Genomic DNA, 20253 nt, shown 5'->3' with positions numbered 1-20253 from the left:
TAAATACATAATGGTATTTTTGTCCTTATAATTTTTATCTACAAAAACTATCTTGTTAATCAAACAACATCATAAAAATACTACGATCTGATATTCTCTTCGTTCCATAGTAATATAGTCGTTTCTTTTTGGCACGAAGATTAAGAAAAATTGTGTTATTGAGTTAAGTAAAGGGAGAATAAAATGGAAAATGAAGAAGATAGAAAGATGAATAGAGAAAAAAGTAAGAAAGAGTAAAGTATGTGTGGAAAAATGTGTTGATTTTTACTAAAAGAGAAATGACTCTATTACTATGGAACGTACCAAAATGACAAAACGATTCTATTACTATGGAACGGAGAGAGTACTATCTTACTTTCGGCCCGAAAATTCTATCTTAAGATAACTATCTTACATAGTATTTTCTAGCATGGCAATCAAACGAGCCTTGGAAGATTGGGTATTAAAATTAAAATATACTACCTCCGTCCCATAGGCACGAGGTTTAAGAAATGTAAACAAAAGTGGGTTGAATAAGTTAGTGGATTATGGATTTCAGTTATATATATTAGTTTTACAATAAAATGTGAGTAGAATTGATTGGTGAAATGTGAGGTCTATTTACTATTTATGGTAAAATGTGATTCTTATTGTGGACGGACCAAAATGACAAAATGTGACACTTATTATGAGATGGAGGTAGGATGTAATATAGGTATGTAATCTATATAGGAGTACAAAATAAAATCTCCTTAAATCTTGTATTATTATCTAAGTGTGACATCTATGGGACGAGGGAGTAGGTTATAATGAAAATTATGCTAGTATTGATATTTAGTGTGAGATATTAAAATATCTGCAATATGTATATACTCCATCCGTACGTCATTAGGAGTCTCATTTCTTGGCGGCACGAGTTTTAAGAAATGTTAAGAAAAGTGGGTGGAAAAAAGTTAGTGGAATAGAGGTCTCACTTGTATATATTAGTTTTAAATGAAATGTGAGTGGAATGAGTTAGGTGAAGGTGATACCCTATTACCATTTATGGTAAAAGTGAACCGGGACTCCTATTCGCGGACGGACTAAAATGGAAAAACGAGACTCTTATTCACGGACGGAGGGAGTATTGTTTAGTAGTACATGATTATACTATTAAAATTAAATACTACTCCCTCCATCTCAAGTAAGATGACACACTTTCTTTTTAAGTTTGTCACATCCAAAACGACACAATTATATTTTTAATAACTTTTTTATCTTTAATTAATACACATAATCACTTTTTTGTATCTATAATTAAATATTATCTTTCTTTCTCTTTCCATTTAATATATATACTCACTCTTTCTCTCTACAGTTAATCGTATTAACAAATGTGTCATCCAGGACGGAGGAAGTAATATAATATGCAGCATAAGCTTCCTATTCTTTTTTATGGATTAATAAAAATAAATATATTATACCACTACTCCATAAAATTGATAACTGAAATCATTATTTATTCGAGTTATGATTGATCACGATAGATAAGAAAGTCCTTATAAAAAAAAAACGAATATCGTTATTTCGTCATTTGACCGCGTATTCCTTTTCACGTATTCAATATCTCCCTTAATTTTCTGAAACTCTCTCATATTCTCCAATTCATCACGCGATTTTGAGCTATGGAATCATTGACTCACTCGTCTTCCTTCCTCCTTCCCAATCCGCCGCTTCACACTGCGGAGCTCACCTACGTCCTCGTCGTCCTCAATCGTGACCTGCCGCGATTCACCCCGCTTCTGTGGAAGAACGGTGATTTCGAGCTCATACTCCTCATTGTGTTTCGATTTGTCAGTTTGACTTTCACGACGGTTTTATTTAAGTGTGTGGTGTATTTTGTAGAGCAGCACAAATTCGTATCTGCGCCGACGGTGGTGCGAACAGGCTGTATGATGAAATGCCGCTGTTGTTCCCCGATGAAACCGCCTTAGCTGTTCGTCAAAGGTTCGATCAATATATTAAGCGTTCGCTTCTCGTTTGATTTGAGCAATCTCAATTTTTTTTCGCTTCTAGTTGTGTAGAGCAAATTCGTATTGTTAATAAGTAGAAAATGAAGTCATCTTTAGATTTGGGGTTTAAGGACTAAGGAACGAGCTATATAAGAAAATTATGAAAATATGACTTAGTTTTTGGATGTTATCTATTCTGGTGATGAGCTACAGCCTGAGACTAATTGTGGCCTGATTTTGATTCTGGATGCAGTCTATTTTAGTGAAGTGATATAAATCCTGGAAGAAATGTATACTAGTTATTTATTGGCTATAATGTGATTTGGGATTATAAGTAGAAAATGTTTAACTTCTTGTGCACCATGAAGAAATTAATTGGATGTGTATGTGTGTTTCAAGCACAAGCGGTTAGAGGCATGTTTCTCATTGTTGTAGGGTAAAAAAAGAATTTGAGTTTTCAGGAAAAGAAGAGATGCCTATTTCTTATGCAGCCCTCATATGCTATTTGTCTGATCCAGGTATAAGCCAGACGTAATAAAGGGAGACATGGATTCTGTTAGAGAAGAAGTTTCACAGTTCTACAGAGCTTTGGTATGTTTATTCTTGTGTGCTGAATCTCTGTGACAATATGCAGATCTTTTAACCAGGAGTATTTCTTTTGAGGATATAGATTATACATCTTGATTCTAGTTTTGTTTCTTCGCTTGCTGAGGTGCTTGAAATCCACATGGTAAATTGGAGTTGTTATAAACGTCTTGACTGCTTAAGCTAAGCTTCCTAGCAAGATGGATGCAGTTAAATCTATACCGATCATGGCCCCATTTGTTGCCTATCCAAATATTTTTTATTAAGTTTAAACGTTGCAAGTTTTGCAACTCATAGCTTATTCAATGATTCATTTAAGTTCAGTGATTTAAGTCCGGTGCATATGATTTGTGTTTTCTGCATTTCATGAGAGTTGTATCATATGTACGTACTAATGTGCATATAAATGCAGGGAACCAGGATAGTTGATGCTTCAGATGACCAGGACACAACAGATTTGCATAAATGCATTGCATATATTCGAGATTTACCTAATCTGAAGAATGAAAATGCAAGTGTACTACTTTTTACTTAATTATCTGTGTGGATATCTGTACATTTTGTTCCTATATCCAATTTTTTTTAACTATCAGTAACATTGTAGGTAATTTGATTTGGATTGTTCTCTTTTTCTGCTTTCCATGCCACTAACACATATTTCTACCAGACTTGTGTCCTTGTTGCTGGAGCACTAGGTGGAAGATTTGATCACGAGGTTGGCAATATCAACGTTCTCTGCCATTTCTCGAGCACACAGATAGTTCTTCTATCTGATGATTGCCTCATCCAACTTCTTCCCAGTAGTCATCATCATGAGATCCATATTCATCCCACCATTGAAGGACCGCATTGTGGTCTCGTACCCATCCGTGGGCCATCCAAAAGTAGCACTACGACAGGGCTTCAGTGGAATCTCTGTGAGTGTCTATAATTACATCCACTCTTTTCACACTGTAGGCTATTTAGTGGAGGATATCATGTCATTCCTTTCACCATGAGCATCAACTCTGCCATGTCTGGATACATGTTATTACTGTTTAGTATTGGTGCGTTACTCATCTACGTAGTTATTTAATGCATATGCAGAGTGATCTGTTTTGCATTAGGCTCCTTTGCACCCTAAGTGTCCTATTTCCTTCTTAATCTCAGCCCTTGGATCCTTGAATTGGATGGTTTTGATCAATGCATTATTAGTCTATAATGTTGCATTATTAGCCGTTGTGCATTATTAGAATGAAAATGTGCATTATTAGTCTATAATGTTGCATTATTAGCCGATGTGCATTATTAGAATGAAAATGTGCATTATTAAATGACACGTGACATTAATCTAACCGTCAGATGACAAAATCGTGGGGCTAGGATTAAGAAGGAAAAAGGACAAAAGATATGAAAAGGATTTGAATACATCCCTATATATATATATATATATAGGTTTGTGTTAAAATGACAACCCCTCTTAAAATGACAACGTGACAACGCTTATACAAGCAATATTATAAACGTTACACAGCAATATCCAACACGTTAGACAGCAATTTATAGATTGCTGTCTAACGTGTTGGATATTGCTGTTCAAGAAAAATTGTCTGTTTAAAGGCCAGCATATTGCTGCCCGTCTTTTTTGGCGTTTTTTTTTTTTTTTTTGCCACGTGTCAGCTTATTATTCGTCCACGTGTACAAATGATTGGCTAGGAATGGTGGTATGGTGTTATTTTAAGGGGTGGTGGCACCCTAACATGCCCCTATATATATATATATATATATATATATATATAGTTTTGATCTATGTAAAACTCATTCTTAATACAAAAATACAGAACCAAGCATACATATATCATTTTTAGGTTATCGTAAGCTTATTTTTATGTCATTATAATAAGCATGCATAAAATGATCTTAACATGACTCAAACCCAAATTTTATAACATGACCTAAAACTGCTTTATAATGACCCACTGTGTTTTTCTTTAATTATTGACCATTAGATTGAAAAATCTCATGGTCAGGATTTGGTCTGGATTTTGTATTGAGATGCATTTTTGTATTGATCATTTTCCTATATATATATATATATATCCTTTGGATTTGTGTGATGCTACCATCAGATTGTAAGCAACAAAACAAAGGAGTGCTTTACTTGCATCTGTCATGTGCCAAGTTTGAGCCTGATTCAGCTCTATTGCTCTTGTGTTTGCAGCTGATACAGAAATGAGATTCGGTGGCCTTATTAGCACATCAAACTTGGTAAAAGATGAAATAGTGACTGTTCGATCAGATTCTGATCTCCTTTGGACTATATCCCTCAAAAAGATCGGATGACTGGTGCGTGCCAACTGATATCACAAATTGACTGTCTTTATGAATTGCATTAAAAATTTCCTTCATGATTACTTTCCCATCTTTAATCTGTCATCTGTGTTAGTAACCTCAGTTATCATAAAGGCTGAGTTGGATGCTTGAAGATGCTAATAATTTTCCAGTCGTGCAAGATATTCATGAATTTTGCTGCCGTTTGTTTATTTTATCGTTTCCTTGCATTCAGAAATAGTATTCGCCACTATGATGAGAAATTGGTGAATGGAAGCTATTCATGAGGATTTTGCTATGCGTTAATAGGGCTGAAGATGATCATTTGATTGCGGAGAAGCTCTTACGAATATTCTTACAAGTGGAATTACTGTTTGAAGCAAGAAATTAGTGTATTAGCTCGCATGTGTATACTTAATATAAAAACGTCTATTCACACTTAGGATGGCAGATGTAGTATCTATTACACCAATCAATCCATTTGGAAAGGTTGACGACAATTTACAAGTTTTTGTTGAATTATATATATGTTTTGATTGGTTTCGTCGTAATAATTTCTTTCTTTTATATAGTATAATTATTGTACTATGATATATCCGTGTTAAGATTTGTTACTTCCTGAAACTTAGACTGATTTGTTTCGGGCTAAAATAAAAACAAAGGTCATTTTGTATTCTTTAACAAATGCGAACCAAATCTGTAAAAAGAAACAAATATGTTGTGTGAGTGTCTGAACTCTGAAATCAATTAATTATGTAGTATAACACGAAAACTCTGGAAAGTGGAAACCATGAAACACCAATATGCAAAAAGAAATTGGCTTCGCCCGGGTTCGAACCGGAGACCTTCAGTGTGTTAGACTGACGTGATAACCAACTACACCACGAAACCAAGTGACATCGAACTCCCCAAGATTATATATGTTCGTTCTGCGACTTCATTTTTTTTGTTTTCCCACTGATCTAATTAATGATCCTTATTCCTTACCCATAATGTAATACTGTAGTATCGATAAATAAAAAGTGATCATGAAATTTTGCATTAAAATAGTCATATGGTAGGTATCCGCATCAAAATTTAATACTCTCATGGGTCATGACTTTAAACATTCGTCTGCTAACAAAAAATTATATAAAAAGTAAAAAAAATAACGATGCTCAAAAGCTTGATGATGATCATTTGACCTTTTAGCATCATAGTCTATAACATAAATTATAAGTTAAAACAGTCGAAATTTAACTATTGTATATGCATTTACATCAATTGGCTATTATGTTTATATTTCATTACTATAAGGCATACTATATATTAAAAGTACTATTTAAACTTGTTTGTTATAAGAAAATTATATTTCAAAAATTAACATAGACGCCGACGCCGTCATGGGCGGATCCAGCTTGCAAGGAGGGCAATTGCCCCTTATACATTTCCAATTATATACTCCCATTAGCGGATCTAGCTTCTGCAAGGATATATTAAATTGCTCCTTCTCAAACACATAAATTTTTGCCCCTTCTTAGATAAAATTCTAGCTACGCCTATGGACGCCGTCAATTGACCTTGTTATTCATATTGTAACCAATTCATTCGTTCGATTAAAAAGAAAAAAAAACTACAAGTACAAGTTTTGATTATTTTGTAATAGCGCAGGAGTGTGATCTATTGAGTATTTGTATGAGCATCCCCAATGGGTGCAGATGTCTCGTAACCTTCCCGACGGACTTCTCAAAAACACCTCCTGCCACGTCATAAAGACTTTCCACTGCACAGTGGCGGACCCTCGCTCTTCCCACGAGGACTTCCCGCAATAAAAAAATTCACAAATTCACCAAATTATAAACAATTTTACGGAATTAATAAACAATGTACGGTATTAAAATTTCGGCTCGAATACGGAGAAAATGCAACGATTTTATTTTTTAAAAAAAGCATACATATGCGTTGAATCTATATAGTTTGTCGCTAGCCGAGCCATATATTTAGAGTTTGCAACGAGCCGTATATATAAAAATAAAATCAAATAAAATAAAAAATCACGTCGGGACGTCCGCAGGCAACGTCCGTCGATCTGCCACAATGGTGGACGTCCGATAGCCGTCGCGGCGGACGTCCTGGCAGCACCGCGGAACTCCCACGTAATGGCGACGGACGTTAGGCACTCTAAGTAGAAGTAAAATTTTAATTGAATAACCCGTATATTAGGGTAAATCGCAGTAAAATTTTACTCTTTACCAAAAATAGTTGCAAAATTAACATAATGCAGTAATAGTAATAGGTGTAAAATTTGAAAGTCGTGAGGGTGCGCTCCATTACTTCTTCCTCTTTCACCAATCACCATAATTGGCACTCGTCGCACACTAGAGAGAGAGAGAGAGAGGGTTCCGAAGGATCTACTGCTCTCGTTTATCAATTTCTTTAAAGCCTCGCTATCGTTCGTAGCTTTGGTTTGTTTTCGCGATTCGCTATTCGTAACTTTGATTTATATCACCAATTACTTCTTTTTTTTTTCTTTACTTTTTTAAGCTTCTGCAATTTTGTTCGAGAATTTCGAATGTGCATCGCCTTCTAATGACGCTGTTATCTCGTCTATTTTGCAGTTTTATAAGTATTTATCTGTCCGAGAATAAGAAAAGATGGTAAGTCTCTGCAGATTTAGGGTTTATATTGGTTTGGGGGTTTTGATTGATTCATTTGGTGTTTTTGCAGCTTCCTCTTTCATTGCTCAAGTCTGCACAAGGACACCCTATGGTACAATTTTGTCCTATTCTGTGTTGTTTCGTTTCAATTACCAGAGGAATTTCATGAATTTTATCTGACCTGCTGAGTAACTCTCTCCATCCGTTTCTGTTTCTGGAATTCTCACAAAAATATATTTACATTATGTTTATTGTATTCATCTCCATAATATAATAAGACTGCAACATTATGGAGTATAGTTGGACTGAGTTTTGGTTTCTAATTTGTTTAATAGTTGGTGGAACTGAAAAATGGGGAGACATACAATGGTCACTTGGTTAACTGCGACACTTGGATGAACATTCATCTCCGTGAAGTTATCTGTACCTCAAAGGTAAATGTTTTTCAAGTCTTTCCTTAGTGTACAACTATGTTTCGTAATTAGTCTAATCATGAATTTGAATGGTTTCAATCATATGTAGGATGGAGATAGGTTTTGGAGGATGCCAGAGTGCTATGTTAGGGGTAACACAATCAAGTATCTCAGAGTTCCGGATGAGGTATTCTTTGATGCATCAGTTTTACCGAAATTATTGTTTCTCATGATCCCATCAGTTGATGCTCTTCTATTTAGATGAGAACCTCTGAACATTATCTGTTCTTAAATTTTCTGAGTTCTTGGTTGAAACTTGCTTTCAAGTTTCATCTATTGCTTTACCTTTTGAATGCTTCCTTATCTGCTGGTGGTTATGTTTTGATATCCACCTATATTTTCAAGATGATGAGATATCTTACAGGAGTAACTAAATAACCTCTAGACAGATCCCTGCATATGCAAGCCTGACAAGTAGAGTAGCTAAATACTCCCTCCGTCCCCTATTAAGAGTCATACTTTGACCGGGTACGAGTTTTAAGAAATGTAAAGAAAAGTTGGTTGAAAAAGTTAGTGGAATGTGGGACCCACTTTTTTATATTGGTTTTATAATAAAATGTGAGTGAAGTGAGTTAGTGGAATGTGAGACCTACTTACCATTTATGGTAAAAAATGAAGTGTGACTCTTAATTGGGGATGGACCGAAATGGAAAAGTGTGACTCTTAATCGGGGACGGAGGGAGTATGACGCATTATTATCCTCCTTTATACTGCATCCTACTACCCAGTCTAAGTGGAGCATTTCCTATTCGGCATATGATTTCAATTGATCCTTCACATAATCTTTAGTGTGTGCATGAATGTTGCTTGAATACTATACATGTCATATACTCACATGTGTATATTTATATTTTTATTAACTCCGTAGTTAGGTTTTCTTTGATATTATGATAACTGTTTGATTAACTTGACTCATGCTCAGGTGATTGATAAAGTTCAAGAAGAGACAAAAAGCCGTTCTGGTAATTCTTTGTGATTCAGCTTTTAATTAAATTTGTTATTTATGTGACAAAAGAGACACTTATATAGGGTAGGTCACGACATGCAACGAAAAGAGTTCACATTCTAGCATTTTGTTAAAAGAAATATAGCTCAACTTGTGTTCATTTGAATTTTCTTTTTGGCTAAATTATTTTCACCCAAACCTTCATTGACATGCTATGCAATTTCACAGACAGAAGGCCACCTGGAGTAGGGCGTGGAAGAGGAAGAGGTGGAAGAGAAGAAGGCCCTAAACCAAAAGGTGTGGGCCGTGGTTTGGAGGATGGAGGAGGCCGGGGTGCAGGTGCTGCTCGAGGCAGGGGTGGAGTTGGAGGAAGAGCCTCTGGAAACAGAGGTCTGTCTTTAAGTCTGATTTTCGTTTTTTTTTTTTTTTGCTTATGATTTAATGGACTTATTCTGTTTGTTTAGCCATCCATGGGTGTAATGCAATTACTTCATTTCACTTTGGTCATGATGAAATGAAATACTATTAAAGTTCTAAGATGCACTGCTTGATTGATTTGCCTGTTTTGTGACAGGTGGTGGTCGAGGAGGCCGATGAAATTACAAGATTTACTATAAGTCTGAAGGTGTGTGTGGTCGTACTATTTTTTTAGACCACTTGCTAGTTGGGGATGAAACATTCGACTTTCGACCATATTAGATTTTGTTACATGTTCAATTTCTCCAACGTGCAGTTATTGGTTGGACCTTCCTGAGCAATACTATTTGTTTGTAGAGTTTGGTTTTACTGTGTTAATCTGAGTATTCACGGTCTGAGTGTGAATTTCTAATATTCTATATTTGATCTAAATGGTGCACAACATTCCCAATTTTTTAATTAAGTTCTTAATATTTACCACTACTGGCTAACAGATTAATTACAATAGCGAATGTTTTATCTTCATGATTTATGTTAATTCCTCTGAAAATGATAGTATCAAACTATGACAGTAGACGAAAGTAAAAATTATCATTTCACTATCCAAAGATTTTTCCACGAATAGGAAACAGATGCATAAAACATTAAATTACAACACATTTGACGTAAGGCTTCTCGTTTTCTAATAAGGACTATGTCTTTTCCTATGGATTTTATGCGATTTCTCGACCAATGTAGTAGATACCCAGGAACGATTTGTATTTGGAGATTCATCCGATAACCAGCAACACATGCAACCATCTTCGCCTCCGGTCCATCCAAAAATGCCTTGACTATTCGTTCTGCCAGGCACACTGGACATGGGCAACACACTCCTTACAACACCTGTATGGCCGCCTTGGAACACAGCTTCTGCTGATCCAATCGTCTTCGTGCTTCCAAATTTTACAGGGAAGTACCCGAAGGTGCCAGCATTTGTACCTCCGATCACCCACAGTTGATCCTCCTCGAGTGAGTAGTGACAATCGATAAAGTAGTCAACCTGCCGCCAATTATTATGATAATTAGTCAGTGTATAAGTTATTGCCAAAAGGAAAGAAAGAAGAGTGAAAAGTGTCAAGGACACAGCAAAAAGGGAAAAACTTGCATACTTGATCTAGCGTCCAGCTCTCAGATGCTAACGCACGAGCATCAGCAAAGTTTGCCTCAGTTCTTGACTCATTCCAGTCCCAAACACTACGAGGAATATTAAAAGAAATTGCTATTGCTTTTTATTTTTTATTTTTATATATATATATATATATATATAGAATCAGATCTTGAGACATAAAAGCCATTAAATAGAACATACCTCAAAGTTTCAATGTGTGTTAAGCACCACAATTTATCATTTGCCTGGCCACAAAATCCCACTTTTCCAATTGAAGTTCCCACATTGAAGACCTTCCGTAATAGATATGAGAAGTATGAGTACAAAATGTAAAGAACAATCGAATACATTAAAAATGTAACTAAACTCAGCACATGAGAGACTAGGACATTTCAATCAAGACGAAGTACGTCATTAACATGTATAGCAGAAATGCATAAAGTTAACAAGCAAGCATGCAGAAGAAGGTAACAGAAACTAAACATGATTATCTCACTTACTGATAGCAAGTGATCATCATCATTTATCTCTCCACTGGTGTCAAACAGGCACATTAATCCATCAACAGAAGCAGATAGGAGCTTGTTTGGATGCCCAGGGACAAAGTGAACCTGCATTTATTGCATCCCTTAAGTGAGAAACCCATACAAATAATGCCAAAAGAATTAATACTCACTCCCCCCAATTCAATCCTGACAGAAGAGTGAGAGAAGCATTCCCAAGCATACAAAGGCCTAGAATTTCAAATTTCTCATGACAGAAAACATATTTTAGAGATTAGTCCTATCAGAAACGAAACGAGGCAGTCTATATTTTCTCTACATTTCATTCAAGGAAAGGAAGAAAATGCTAGTGTTAATAATGCTAGAAAATCACAAGAAGTTAATTTACTCCTAGATGATAGCATACATGTGCCTGTAATCAGTTCTGAGTTTTCCAGGCATTATGGACAATTCACAGTTCATCTTTGTCAAGCCTATCTGCTAGACTGTGATAGAGATTGCAAGTGTTATTTCCTATTCTTGCTCTCTCCCTTTTCTGTAGTGGGAAAATCTAGGTTGGGTTGCTACTCATTTATTTGCATTTCACTCACTACTACTTCTGCCTGGTAAAAAAAGAAAACCAAATACCTCTAATTACCTGAGTAACGTCTTCCATGTGAGATTCCTCCAAGCATGCCGTCTGTTTCATTGTCCTCCAATCCCACAAAAGAATCTAGATATAGACAAGCAATGAATACCAACAAATTCAGTAGAAGAATAACGGAGAAACGCCATAAGCAATTCAATCAGTCCCTCCAGTAGTACTATATGTTTCTAAACAAACGCACTTGTACAAGGAAAATTTAATACCTGAGACTTACATCCCGCCGCAATGAGATTACCATCAGATCCTCCAAATGAGAAGCTGAATACCTCCTCAGAAGGGCCTGCGCTTATGCAAGCCACCTGCATTTCCAAACCACCTTATTAAAACCCAAACCAAAATACTCAGCCAAAATGAAGCGTGATGAACATTCCAACATTTAACCACAGAAACGTTTAATTTCGCATTGAATCAGTCTGATATATAGCTGATCCAGGAAAAAGAATTAGCTACTGAAAATTATAATCCTAAATAAACTAGGCTCATTTCACACCATATGAAGAAATTAGAAAAAACCTGCTGAAAAGACCTGGAATCCCAAGCTCTGATGGTGGAATCAGAGGAGCAGGAATACAAGACGTGCGGCGATGACGGACCTGCGAAGGAAATCTTATTGATCGTTGAAGAATGGCCTCTGCAGTCACCGAGATACTGTCCTGTCTGCGGCGAGTACAACTTCACGGAATTGCTCGAAAGCGAAACAGCAATCGACGTCCAATCGTCTCTGAGAAATTCAATTGATTCACTCAGCAGGTGAACAAAATAGCAGGAAAATTGAGAAAAAATAAGGAGAGAAGTAGTACTTGGCAACAATTTCGAAGACGTAATCGTCACCGAAGTTGGTTTGAATTGAGTTTTTCAGTGCAAATCGCTTGAAATTGTTGCTAGTTGGAGTAGAAATTTTTTCTTCTATTTCCATTTCCATTTCCATTTCTTCTGCAATTTCCATGCTATGCCTTTTTTTCTGTTTTCGTGCTGAGCGTGGGTGATTTTTCGTTGGAGCTAGGGTTTTATGTGTCAGCCGAAACATCTAACTCCTCTTCTCGCTTTAACAAATGCACACCAACTCATATTATACTTTTAAACATTTTTGTGTCACTCTGAACCAAAGCAACGTTATATTTTTAATACTAATAAATCTATAGTATTAGTATTAATTCATACACTAAATTATTAAGTATCTCATCCGCAGATACTAAATTAAATAAACAAAAACTTTGGTACGCACAATGTAATTTTGCGGTTTTGCTGCAATGTGTACAAATTTTAAGTAGATATGGTAATAAAACCGATTTTATGACAATTAATCACATATTTATATATTTATCTGTAATATGATAACATGAAGAATTACATCAAACAAGTAAATAATTTATTTTTACAAATCAAGATCTACTAGTTGCTTATATAAACCTTAAGTACTTAAGGGTGTATCCGGTGGCGCCCCTCCCACTCGCTCTTCCCATGCCACGTCAGCACTAGCCATTTTCATTCCACTGCCACATCACTAGCCATTCCCACTGCACTAGCTCTTCCCACAATTAAATTAGTTCACAATTAAATTAAAATTCACGGAATTAAAATTCGACACAAATACGAACGGGAAATACGAATATTTCAATAAAAAAAAACATACATCATTCGGAAAAAAAATACATAGTAGATAGAAAAAAAAACAACCACATCAGTGTCCACCCCTCCGCGTGCAAACCTTTTCGATGATATCCTCCTGAAGTCGAATATGGGCATTTCTTTGCCGCATGTCGGCAAATGCGCGCAACCGCTCAACCTCTCCATGAGGTACCCCCATGTTCACATTCGCGGGGGCCACACCGTGGCTTGGACCGGCACCCGTGTCATCTTCGCTGGTCCACTGAGTCAGTTCTTCCCCTTCACTTTCGACAATCATGTTGTGCAAAATGATACACGCGTACATGATGTCGCCGATGTTGGGAATATACCACTGCCGTGCCGGACCCCTCACCATCGCCCATCGACTCTGGAGCACACCAGATGCGCGCTCAACATCCTTGCGCGCTGCCTCCTGCCGGGTCGCAAAGTAGGACTTCTTTGGCCCGATCGCATGCTTGATCGTCTTCACAAAGACGGGCCGGTTTGGGTATATCTCATCCGCCAAATAGTATCCCATGTTGTGCTGATTGCCGTTGGCGACGAAACTGATGGCGGGACCAACGCCATTGCACTGATCGTTGAACAGGGGCGACGACTGGAGGACGTTGATGTCGTTGTTCGACCCGACCACTCCAAAATAAGCATGCCATATCCATGGCCGGTAGTCAGCTACAGCTTCAAGGATCAACGTGAGATGCTTGGCTTTGAAGCCGGAAGTGTGTATCCCCTTCCAGGCGGCGGCGCAGTTCCTCCACTCCCAATGCATACAATCGATGCTGCCCAACATCCTAGGGAACCCGTGCACCGACCCGTGCATATTAATCAGCCGGCTGCAGTCTTCGGGGCTCGGACGCCGAAGATACCGATCCCCGAATATCGCTCTAACGCCCGTGCAAAACTCCAACATGGACACTCGACGGCTGAAGACTCCCCAATGTGGAGGTACTCGTCGAACATGTCGGCCGGGCCTCCATGTACGCCGGTTGCCCTGATTGCGGCCGTACACTTCGTATTGGCGTGTGTCCCGGTTTGCCAGCCCGCATCCTCCCCGATTCTGAAAAACTCGTACCTTCTCTCTAATGCACCAACGATATGCATAAACAGAGGACGATGCATCCTAAAACGTCGGCGGAATAAGGCATCCCCAAAACGCGGCTCGGAGCAAAGTAGTCCTCATACAACCGCTGATGTGCAGCAATGTGGTCCCAGGGTACATGCCGTCGGCGATGGATCGGCCGAGGCACGGCCGCCGCTGCTGCCTCTGCCGGATCCATCGATCAATCGTCGCTTGCACAGCGAGATCCAATTCATCATCAATAAAGCCATCACTATCACTAGCGCCTTCGCCACTACCACCCGCACGACTACTCGCCATTATAGATAATTGAAAAAAGAGGTTAGAGAGAGAAACTTGTCAATACAAGTGGTGTGAATGAAATGATGTTGGAGGAGCCCTATTTATAGAGTTTTTTTTTTTTTTTTTTTTAAAAAAATTAAAAATTCCGGACGTCTGACCTTCGCCACAGTGGCGGACGTCCGGTCGGATGTCGACGCGAGGGGCGAGCCCTTCGCAGGGGCATTCAGGACGGGCGTGGGCGCCCTTCTCGCTCCCTACGGCGCCCGTCCGGTCAGACGTCGCCGACGGGCGAACGGGAGGGGCACCCGTTGGAGACACCCTAAGAAAGATTAGAAAAAAAATGGTTGAACTTATAGTTTAAAATGTGATACATTTGATAAAAGTTTTGTTTCTTACTATAAATAGATGGAGATCAATTTATTACTAGATGATTAATATTTCAACAACTCTCGACTCCACATATCACTTTTGAGTTTTAACTTGGTGAAATTTGTTCACTTTTGACATGTGGAAATCAGAATATTAAGCCACAACAGAATCTCCTTAGAAAATTAAGTGTTTCTGGTAACAACAAATTTGATCACCATTCAAATATGTCATCCAATTAAACTCCATGTCAGTCCAGTAAGCTTTACAAATCCAAACATACGACTCGAATTTATCTGACTCCACAATCCACATACAACCTTTTTCTACATTCTAACTTGCTCTGCAACCACATATAGATGGACTCAAAAGATTAACCACCCACTTCCCATTATTCTTCACCCAAAAACATGTTTCCTAACCAAGCGCACCTCGTAAACTTTGCCCCGACTCTCAGGGCTCGCCTGGAGCTGCACCGTCAACCTTCTCTTCAGTCTTCTTAATCTCTGCAAATCAACGTAGTATTACTTGAGGAAAGGAAAACCCAATTGATTGCATATGCAGAGCCATTCACTAATAATTCCAGTTTGCATTATGAATGAGTTCAAAATAAGTATTTAAATAACAATTGATGATCAAACATGTATGCAATCAATCCCCATGACACTGAGACATTTGAAGTCCTATCCCCAAAATAAGATCTTTAACAAAACTGCAACTTAAAAATGTTTTATCTGATAACCAGTACATATAAATCACAATACCTTCATCATCGTCACTCTCCTCAAGGTCATCTCCTACAGCATCATCATCAAGACCCATGTCGCCAAATTTCTGCACAACAAAACCAAAATTAATGTACATTAGAGCTTCCGTGGATAAACACAAAATAAAACTAAAAAACTTGGTGAATCCTACCGAGAAATCCATTCCATCCAAATCAAGATTGCCAGGTCCTCCTGATAAAGTTGCAAGAAACACGATCACATCACTATCTAATGGAACAAACCAACCTGGCAAAATACACAAGCAAAAGAAGATAATCATACCATCCACATCATCTTCATCCACCCATTTATCCCAGTCTACTTTCACATAATGTATCTTTTCATCTCCACGTAATAGCTTCTTCCACCATTTCTGTTCAGCTTTCTCCAAAACACAGAAAATACTCCTCGGACCAATGTTTATTTTGCTCTCCTGAAAATATAAACCAACTTCTTAGAGAAGAGAAAACTACAAATGAGAAGATCATATTTGCAGACATAGCAGATATCAGAGAAAACCAAACTAATAAAACCTATCCCATTCTAGCAAAGGGATTACAACATCATATGAGTGCTATAATTCCTTTTTAAAGTAAACTTAAACTACCAAAGTGTGTGAAATCGAGTCAAAGTAACGGACAACGACAACAAGAACTCAACCACGGACCTCTCACCATTGAGAAACCAAAAACCAAGCAGTGGCAAAAGCATCTCACCTCTACATTAATTTTATCAAGAAGATCAAGTTTGAGCTCATAAAGGTTGTTGTCTGCCCCACCGGAGGCAGAGAACGTGAATGTTCCATTTGGATCAACATTGACCTTAGGATTCTTAGCATCTGGAAGCACCACAGTAAGAAACACCTTGTCCTCGCGTTCAGCCCACTTCACGTCAGGATGCCGGCTGCACGTCGTGTAAACATAGTAATTACTATCTCAATGCCATAACAGAAATAAAACTACTACAACCGAGATCAGAAAAGGCCTCACTCACTCATTCAACCAAACCAATGTGATTACCCCAACAATTAAATACCATTTTCAGCGGTAAACAATTGTTAGCATATTTTATGGTTACAAGCAAACACAAGGATGCAATATCACTGGAATCTTGCCACTACAATGCACGAATGAATTTAAAAGGGAACTGCGAAATATTTGGGAAATGGACACCAATATAAATTGGAAAAAGAAAAAAAAACTTCAAAAGGTTCAGCAATCACTTAGCTCTCATCACCATTTAATAAGGTATCATCTTCAAGGAAAACAACAACATAGCTTTGCCTTAGAGCAAATTACACTGGACTACTTCAACTGAGAGAGGAAAATAATCCTACTTAACAAAAATTTCACGTTTTGAGCTCTGTATATTGACGCGCGACTCCCATTCATGCATATGAAAAATCAAATTGACCAAAAAATCAGGTAGTAAGAATAGTCTCTTTATTTCATGTTCTTCGCGGCGAGAGAATAAACTAATGATTCATAACGAACTAATTCGAAGTAGCAACGATTTGAAACTTGAAAGACATAATACACCAATTCATCCACATTCATCTAAATTCAATCAATAATTAATATCGGAAAAATATGCATAGCAACAAACGACTCCTGCTAGATTTGTACACTTAGTATTAAGTTGATTAAGCAAGCAATCTTCAAAAATCTGCATCAGAATAAAAATCTCACCTCATTGTCAACTTTCAAATTGGATTAGATAGAGTTAGATTTAAATCGATAGGAAAACTGCGAAAGCAGAGCTGCGTTTAAAAAGCGTGCAGGAAAACAGTTTCGAGAAGGCTCGTGATCCTGCTAGAGCAAATATTACGCATTTGACGGATTTACCCTTCTCGCCGAACATAATATAGAATGATTTTTATTCAAGTATTAGGCGAAATTTAGAATAATCTAGATTCAGCACAATCTCACAACTTAATTTTAATACTAATATTTAATCAATTTTCTATATTTTTGGATGAAAATAGTTTTCATCAAAATAAATAATTGTTGGCGTTACCATACTTTAGCCATTTCTTTCATTTTGTGATGATAATTTCGTTTTATTTTTCTATTTTGTTATATCTACTACAGTACCTTTCTGTGTCCGTATTGTTATTATTTGAACATTCAATAAATTAATTCCATCTTAGTAATGGTAAATGAATACAGAACTGATTAATTTTTAAATGTTTAACTGCATCTTGATTGAGCCCAACCCAATAAGTATTGAATGATTTAAAGAAAGGGCTGAAAGTATGGGCTACTAAAACTTTTTCTATAGACATTGCGGGTCTTTATTTTTCTTAGCACTTGAACCCAAGTTTGGATCATCAGTTTGTTATATAATACTCCTATGCATCCTTTGCGCGTAAATCATACTCCCTCCATTTTCTAAAAATATGAACTTTGGAAACGATACGAATTTTAATATAAAATTTATATAATATAAGAGATTAAGAGAAAAAATGAATAAAGTAAGAGAAATGAAAAGAAAAAGTAATGAAATTAGTGTTAGTGGATTATGGAGTTGATTCTTAAAATTAAGGATTTTTGTTTTTAAGGATAATACAATCAATATAAAGTAGATTCTCTTTTTTTTAGTTTATTCACATCCAATCGTTTTTTAACAGATTTATATCCAGCTTATTGTTACATGCCATTAGATTCGATAGGATTACTACTTACTAGTACTAAACTATCCGACGAATCACTAAAGTCAACTATAAGATGTTATTTTCACAGCCAATAATCTCCGTCCAAGATTTAATCTAGCTTGATGGAGATATCCCATTATTTATTCTCTTACTACGACTTTTCCTTTGTTAAAATATATAAGAATTCATAACTTAAGCGAGTTACATGTTAAATTAAGTAATTAATTAGACGTGACAGTTTGATCGCATTGTATGATTGTATCAAATTATATACTCCGAAGGATATAACTGGAGCTCAATTTTGGGAAATGGGTTTGTGCGCTTTGGAGAATAAAGGGTGTTGAGATAGATAGCCCTGAATCGAATATGATTATTGTTGTGTCACGTGCATGGAAGAACCTGAAATCATGCCATAACATGCTATTTCATCCGTCCTATAAGAGATATTTCACATTTCTATTTTTTTAAGAGTGAACTACATAAATGGTACCTAATTTTTCAATTTCGCATACAAATGGTACCTGATCTTTATTTTATATCGGTTTTGGTATCCAGTGACAAAAATAACCCTATGTACCAAACTTGTGATTTTTTTGTTATGGAGGATATTTTTAGAAATTTCCATTAAATAGTATACCAAACATGTGATTATTTATTTGTTCATTGCTTATTTCTTTTTTTCTTCTTTAGTTCTCCTTCTTTCTTTTTAGTATTTTATCTTCCTTTCTTCTTCTTTTTTCTCCTTAGTTTATGTTTCCTTTTTTTTCTTTTCTCTTTTTTTGCTTCTTTCTTTTTAGTGTTTTATACATACATCTAATTGCATTCATAATATAAATCAAGAACAAAACACCTAATTAAATTAATTATTTAAAATATTTAAATCAATTAAATATTTTATATTGAATTATTTTATAGTACTCATTTTAGTATTGAAACACCTAACTGACAATATTAAACTCTTAATAGCATTGTGAATACAATTCACTATTTTATATTTTTTATTAAGACTATATCGATTAGTTATGAATTCAATATAAAATAATAATAATAATATTATTAATTATAATTATTATTATTATATAATATTGCGTGATTCATAATTTTTAAATATTTATATTATTATTATTTATTAATTAGAGCTAGTTTTTTTATTATAACAATAATATTATTACTATAATTAAATATAATTATATATATACTTATAATTAAGTATATTTGAATGATAATAAAAATTAAATTAATTATTAATTTATACCATCAAAATAATAATATTAATATTGATTAATAATAATAGTATAAAGAGTGAGAAGAATGTGAGAAGAAATTATAATATCACTTTTGGTACTTAGTTTTGTATGTCCAAAATAACCTCAACGACACAAATGGAAATATGTATTTGTTTAGAGGGCATTTTGGTGTGAAAATTGTATCAGGTACCAAAAATGTGATTAATAGGTACCAAAAACGATATAAAATAAAGATCAGGTACCATTTATGTGCGAAAGTTAAAGATCAGGTATCATTTATGTAGTTTACTCTTTTTTAAAATCTCGCTTACATTAGTATAAAAGTTATATTTTATCTCTTCAATTAATACACAAAATAAAACATTCTAAAAATTCTCATGTCATTCAATAAGTGTGACCTCTTTTATGGAGTAACACGAATGGAGTATTATTTTAACTTTTAAGTGCAAATTTGTAGTACCAACTATTGATGTGAACGGTGGAAGTGACTATCTTGGTGTCTTGACGTTTGAATTAGAGGGTGATATCTCCTTTTTTTTATTGGATGATGAATTGATGAGTTCAGAGCAGGTTGTATTAATTGTATGAAGCCAATAAG

The 20253-nt window shown here is 36.0% G+C and overlaps 5 protein-coding genes and 1 non-coding gene across 8 annotated transcripts; 2 read left to right on the top strand and 4 right to left on the bottom strand.

The window, feature by feature from the left end:
* The first annotated feature begins 1552 nt into the window (after positions 1–1552).
* Positions 1553–5419, top strand: LOC125211576 (thiamine pyrophosphokinase 1-like). 3 transcript variants are annotated; one of them, XM_048111435.1, is made up of 7 exons: positions 1553–1773; positions 1869–1965; positions 2489–2561; positions 2968–3066; positions 3223–3472; positions 4756–4880; positions 5101–5419. In XM_048111435.1, the coding sequence occupies exons 1-6, from the start codon at positions 1644–1646 to the stop codon at positions 4875–4877; spliced, it is 771 nt and encodes a 256-aa protein (XP_047967392.1). In that variant the 5' UTR covers positions 1553–1643; the 3' UTR covers positions 4878–4880; positions 5101–5419. The 3 variants fall into 3 exon arrangements, with proteins under 3 accessions (XP_047967392.1, XP_047967391.1, XP_047967393.1); XM_048111434.1 differs by having other exon boundaries at positions 2968–3072; XM_048111436.1 differs by having other exon boundaries at positions 1632–1773; positions 1864–1965; positions 2968–3072.
* A 263-nt stretch (positions 5420–5682) lies between these two features.
* TRNAV-AAC lies at positions 5683–5756 on the bottom strand. Its single transcript has one exon. It is a non-coding gene; the product is annotated as a tRNA-Val (tRNA).
* A 1397-nt stretch (positions 5757–7153) lies between these two features.
* On the top strand, positions 7154–9796 carry LOC125214468 (probable U6 snRNA-associated Sm-like protein LSm4). The gene is made up of 8 exons (XM_048115510.1): positions 7154–7309; positions 7463–7501; positions 7572–7613; positions 7837–7935; positions 8024–8101; positions 8897–8936; positions 9149–9310; positions 9495–9796. The coding sequence occupies exons 2-8, from the start codon at positions 7499–7501 to the stop codon at positions 9515–9517; spliced, it is 447 nt and encodes a 148-aa protein (XP_047971467.1). The 5' UTR covers positions 7154–7309; positions 7463–7498; the 3' UTR covers positions 9518–9796.
* Positions 9797–9909: 113 nt separating this feature from the next.
* LOC125214467 (WD repeat-containing protein GTS1-like) lies at positions 9910–12705 on the bottom strand. Its single transcript, XM_048115509.1, has 8 exons — positions 12437–12705; positions 12150–12357; positions 11840–11935; positions 11628–11702; positions 10988–11098; positions 10689–10780; positions 10489–10573; positions 9910–10379 (listed from the first exon to the last, which is right to left on the bottom strand). Exons 1-8 carry the CDS (start codon positions 12661–12663, stop codon positions 10020–10022), a joined length of 1254 nt encoding a protein of 417 aa, XP_047971466.1. The 5' UTR covers positions 12664–12705; the 3' UTR covers positions 9910–10019.
* Positions 12706–13317: 612 nt separating this feature from the next.
* LOC125209289 lies at positions 13318–14082 on the bottom strand. Its single transcript, XM_048108893.1, has 3 exons — positions 13913–14082; positions 13618–13810; positions 13318–13506 (listed from the first exon to the last, which is right to left on the bottom strand). The coding sequence occupies exons 1-3, from the start codon at positions 14080–14082 to the stop codon at positions 13318–13320; spliced, it is 552 nt and encodes a 183-aa protein (XP_047964850.1).
* Positions 14083–15197: 1115 nt separating this feature from the next.
* LOC125210958 (uncharacterized protein OsI_027940-like) lies at positions 15198–17594 on the bottom strand. The gene is made up of 6 exons (XM_048110609.1): positions 17444–17594; positions 16472–16658; positions 16038–16188; positions 15907–15947; positions 15753–15822; positions 15198–15494 (listed from the first exon to the last, which is right to left on the bottom strand). The coding sequence occupies exons 1-6, from the start codon at positions 17446–17448 to the stop codon at positions 15442–15444; spliced, it is 507 nt and encodes a 168-aa protein (XP_047966566.1). The 5' UTR covers positions 17449–17594; the 3' UTR covers positions 15198–15441.
* Positions 17595–20253: the final 2659 nt, after the last annotated feature.

Source organism: Salvia hispanica, chromosome 3, assembly GCF_023119035.1.
Source record: "Salvia hispanica cultivar TCC Black 2014 chromosome 3, UniMelb_Shisp_WGS_1.0, whole genome shotgun sequence".
Classification (NCBI taxonomy): Eukaryota; Viridiplantae; Streptophyta; class Magnoliopsida; order Lamiales; family Lamiaceae; genus Salvia; species Salvia hispanica.
This window is presented reverse-complemented; position numbering and strand designations above follow the sequence as displayed.

What these genes read in the sequence shown, in the direction of transcription:
- LOC125211576 (XM_048111434.1), top strand. Translation starts at nt 1,644, where the DNA reads ATGGAATCATTGACTCACTCGTCTTCCTTCCTCCTTCCCAATCCGCCG. An exon ending in TGAAGAATGAAAATGCAAGT is followed by an intron (nt 3,073 to 3,222) that starts GTACTACTTTTT and finishes TATTTCTACCAG; the next exon opens with ACTTGTGTCCTTGTTGCTGG. An exon ending in AGGGCTTCAGTGGAATCTCT is followed by an intron (nt 3,473 to 4,755) that starts GTGAGTGTCTAT and finishes TTGTGTTTGCAG; the next exon opens with CTGATACAGAAATGAGATTC.
- LOC125209289 (XM_048108893.1), bottom strand. Translation starts at nt 14,082, where the DNA reads ATGCACGGGTCGGTGCACGGGTTCCCTAGGATGTTGGGCAGCATCGAT. An exon ending in GACTACCGGCCATGGATATG is followed by an intron (nt 13,811 to 13,912) that starts GCATGCTTATTT and finishes TCCCGCCATCAG; the next exon opens with TTTCGTCGCCAACGGCAATC. An exon ending in TCCAGAGTCGATGGGCGATG is followed by an intron (nt 13,507 to 13,617) that starts GTGAGGGGTCCG and finishes GAACTGACTCAG; the next exon opens with TGGACCAGCGAAGATGACAC.
- LOC125214467 (XM_048115509.1), bottom strand. Translation starts at nt 12,663, where the DNA reads ATGTTTCGGCTGACACATAAAACCCTAGCTCCAACGAAAAATCACCCA. An exon ending in ATTCCAGGTCTTTTCAGCAG is followed by an intron (nt 11,936 to 12,149) that starts GTTTTTTCTAAT and finishes TTGGAAATGCAG; the next exon opens with GTGGCTTGCATAAGCGCAGG. An exon ending in AGAGCTGGACGCTAGATCAA is followed by an intron (nt 10,380 to 10,488) that starts GTATGCAAGTTT and finishes AATTGGCGGCAG; the next exon opens with GTTGACTACTTTATCGATTG.
- LOC125210958 (XM_048110609.1), bottom strand. An exon ending in TTGATAAAATTAATGTAGAG is followed by an intron (nt 16,189 to 16,471) that starts GTGAGATGCTTT and finishes TTATATTTTCAG; the next exon opens with GAGAGCAAAATAAACATTGG. An exon ending in GGAGAGTGACGATGATGAAG is followed by an intron (nt 15,495 to 15,752) that starts GTATTGTGATTT and finishes GTTGATTTGCAG; the next exon opens with AGATTAAGAAGACTGAAGAG.
- LOC125214468 (XM_048115510.1), top strand. An exon ending in CTGCACAAGGACACCCTATG is followed by an intron (nt 7,614 to 7,836) that starts GTACAATTTTGT and finishes TTTGTTTAATAG; the next exon opens with TTGGTGGAACTGAAAAATGG. An exon ending in AAGAGCCTCTGGAAACAGAG is followed by an intron (nt 9,311 to 9,494) that starts GTCTGTCTTTAA and finishes GTTTTGTGACAG; the next exon opens with GTGGTGGTCGAGGAGGCCGA.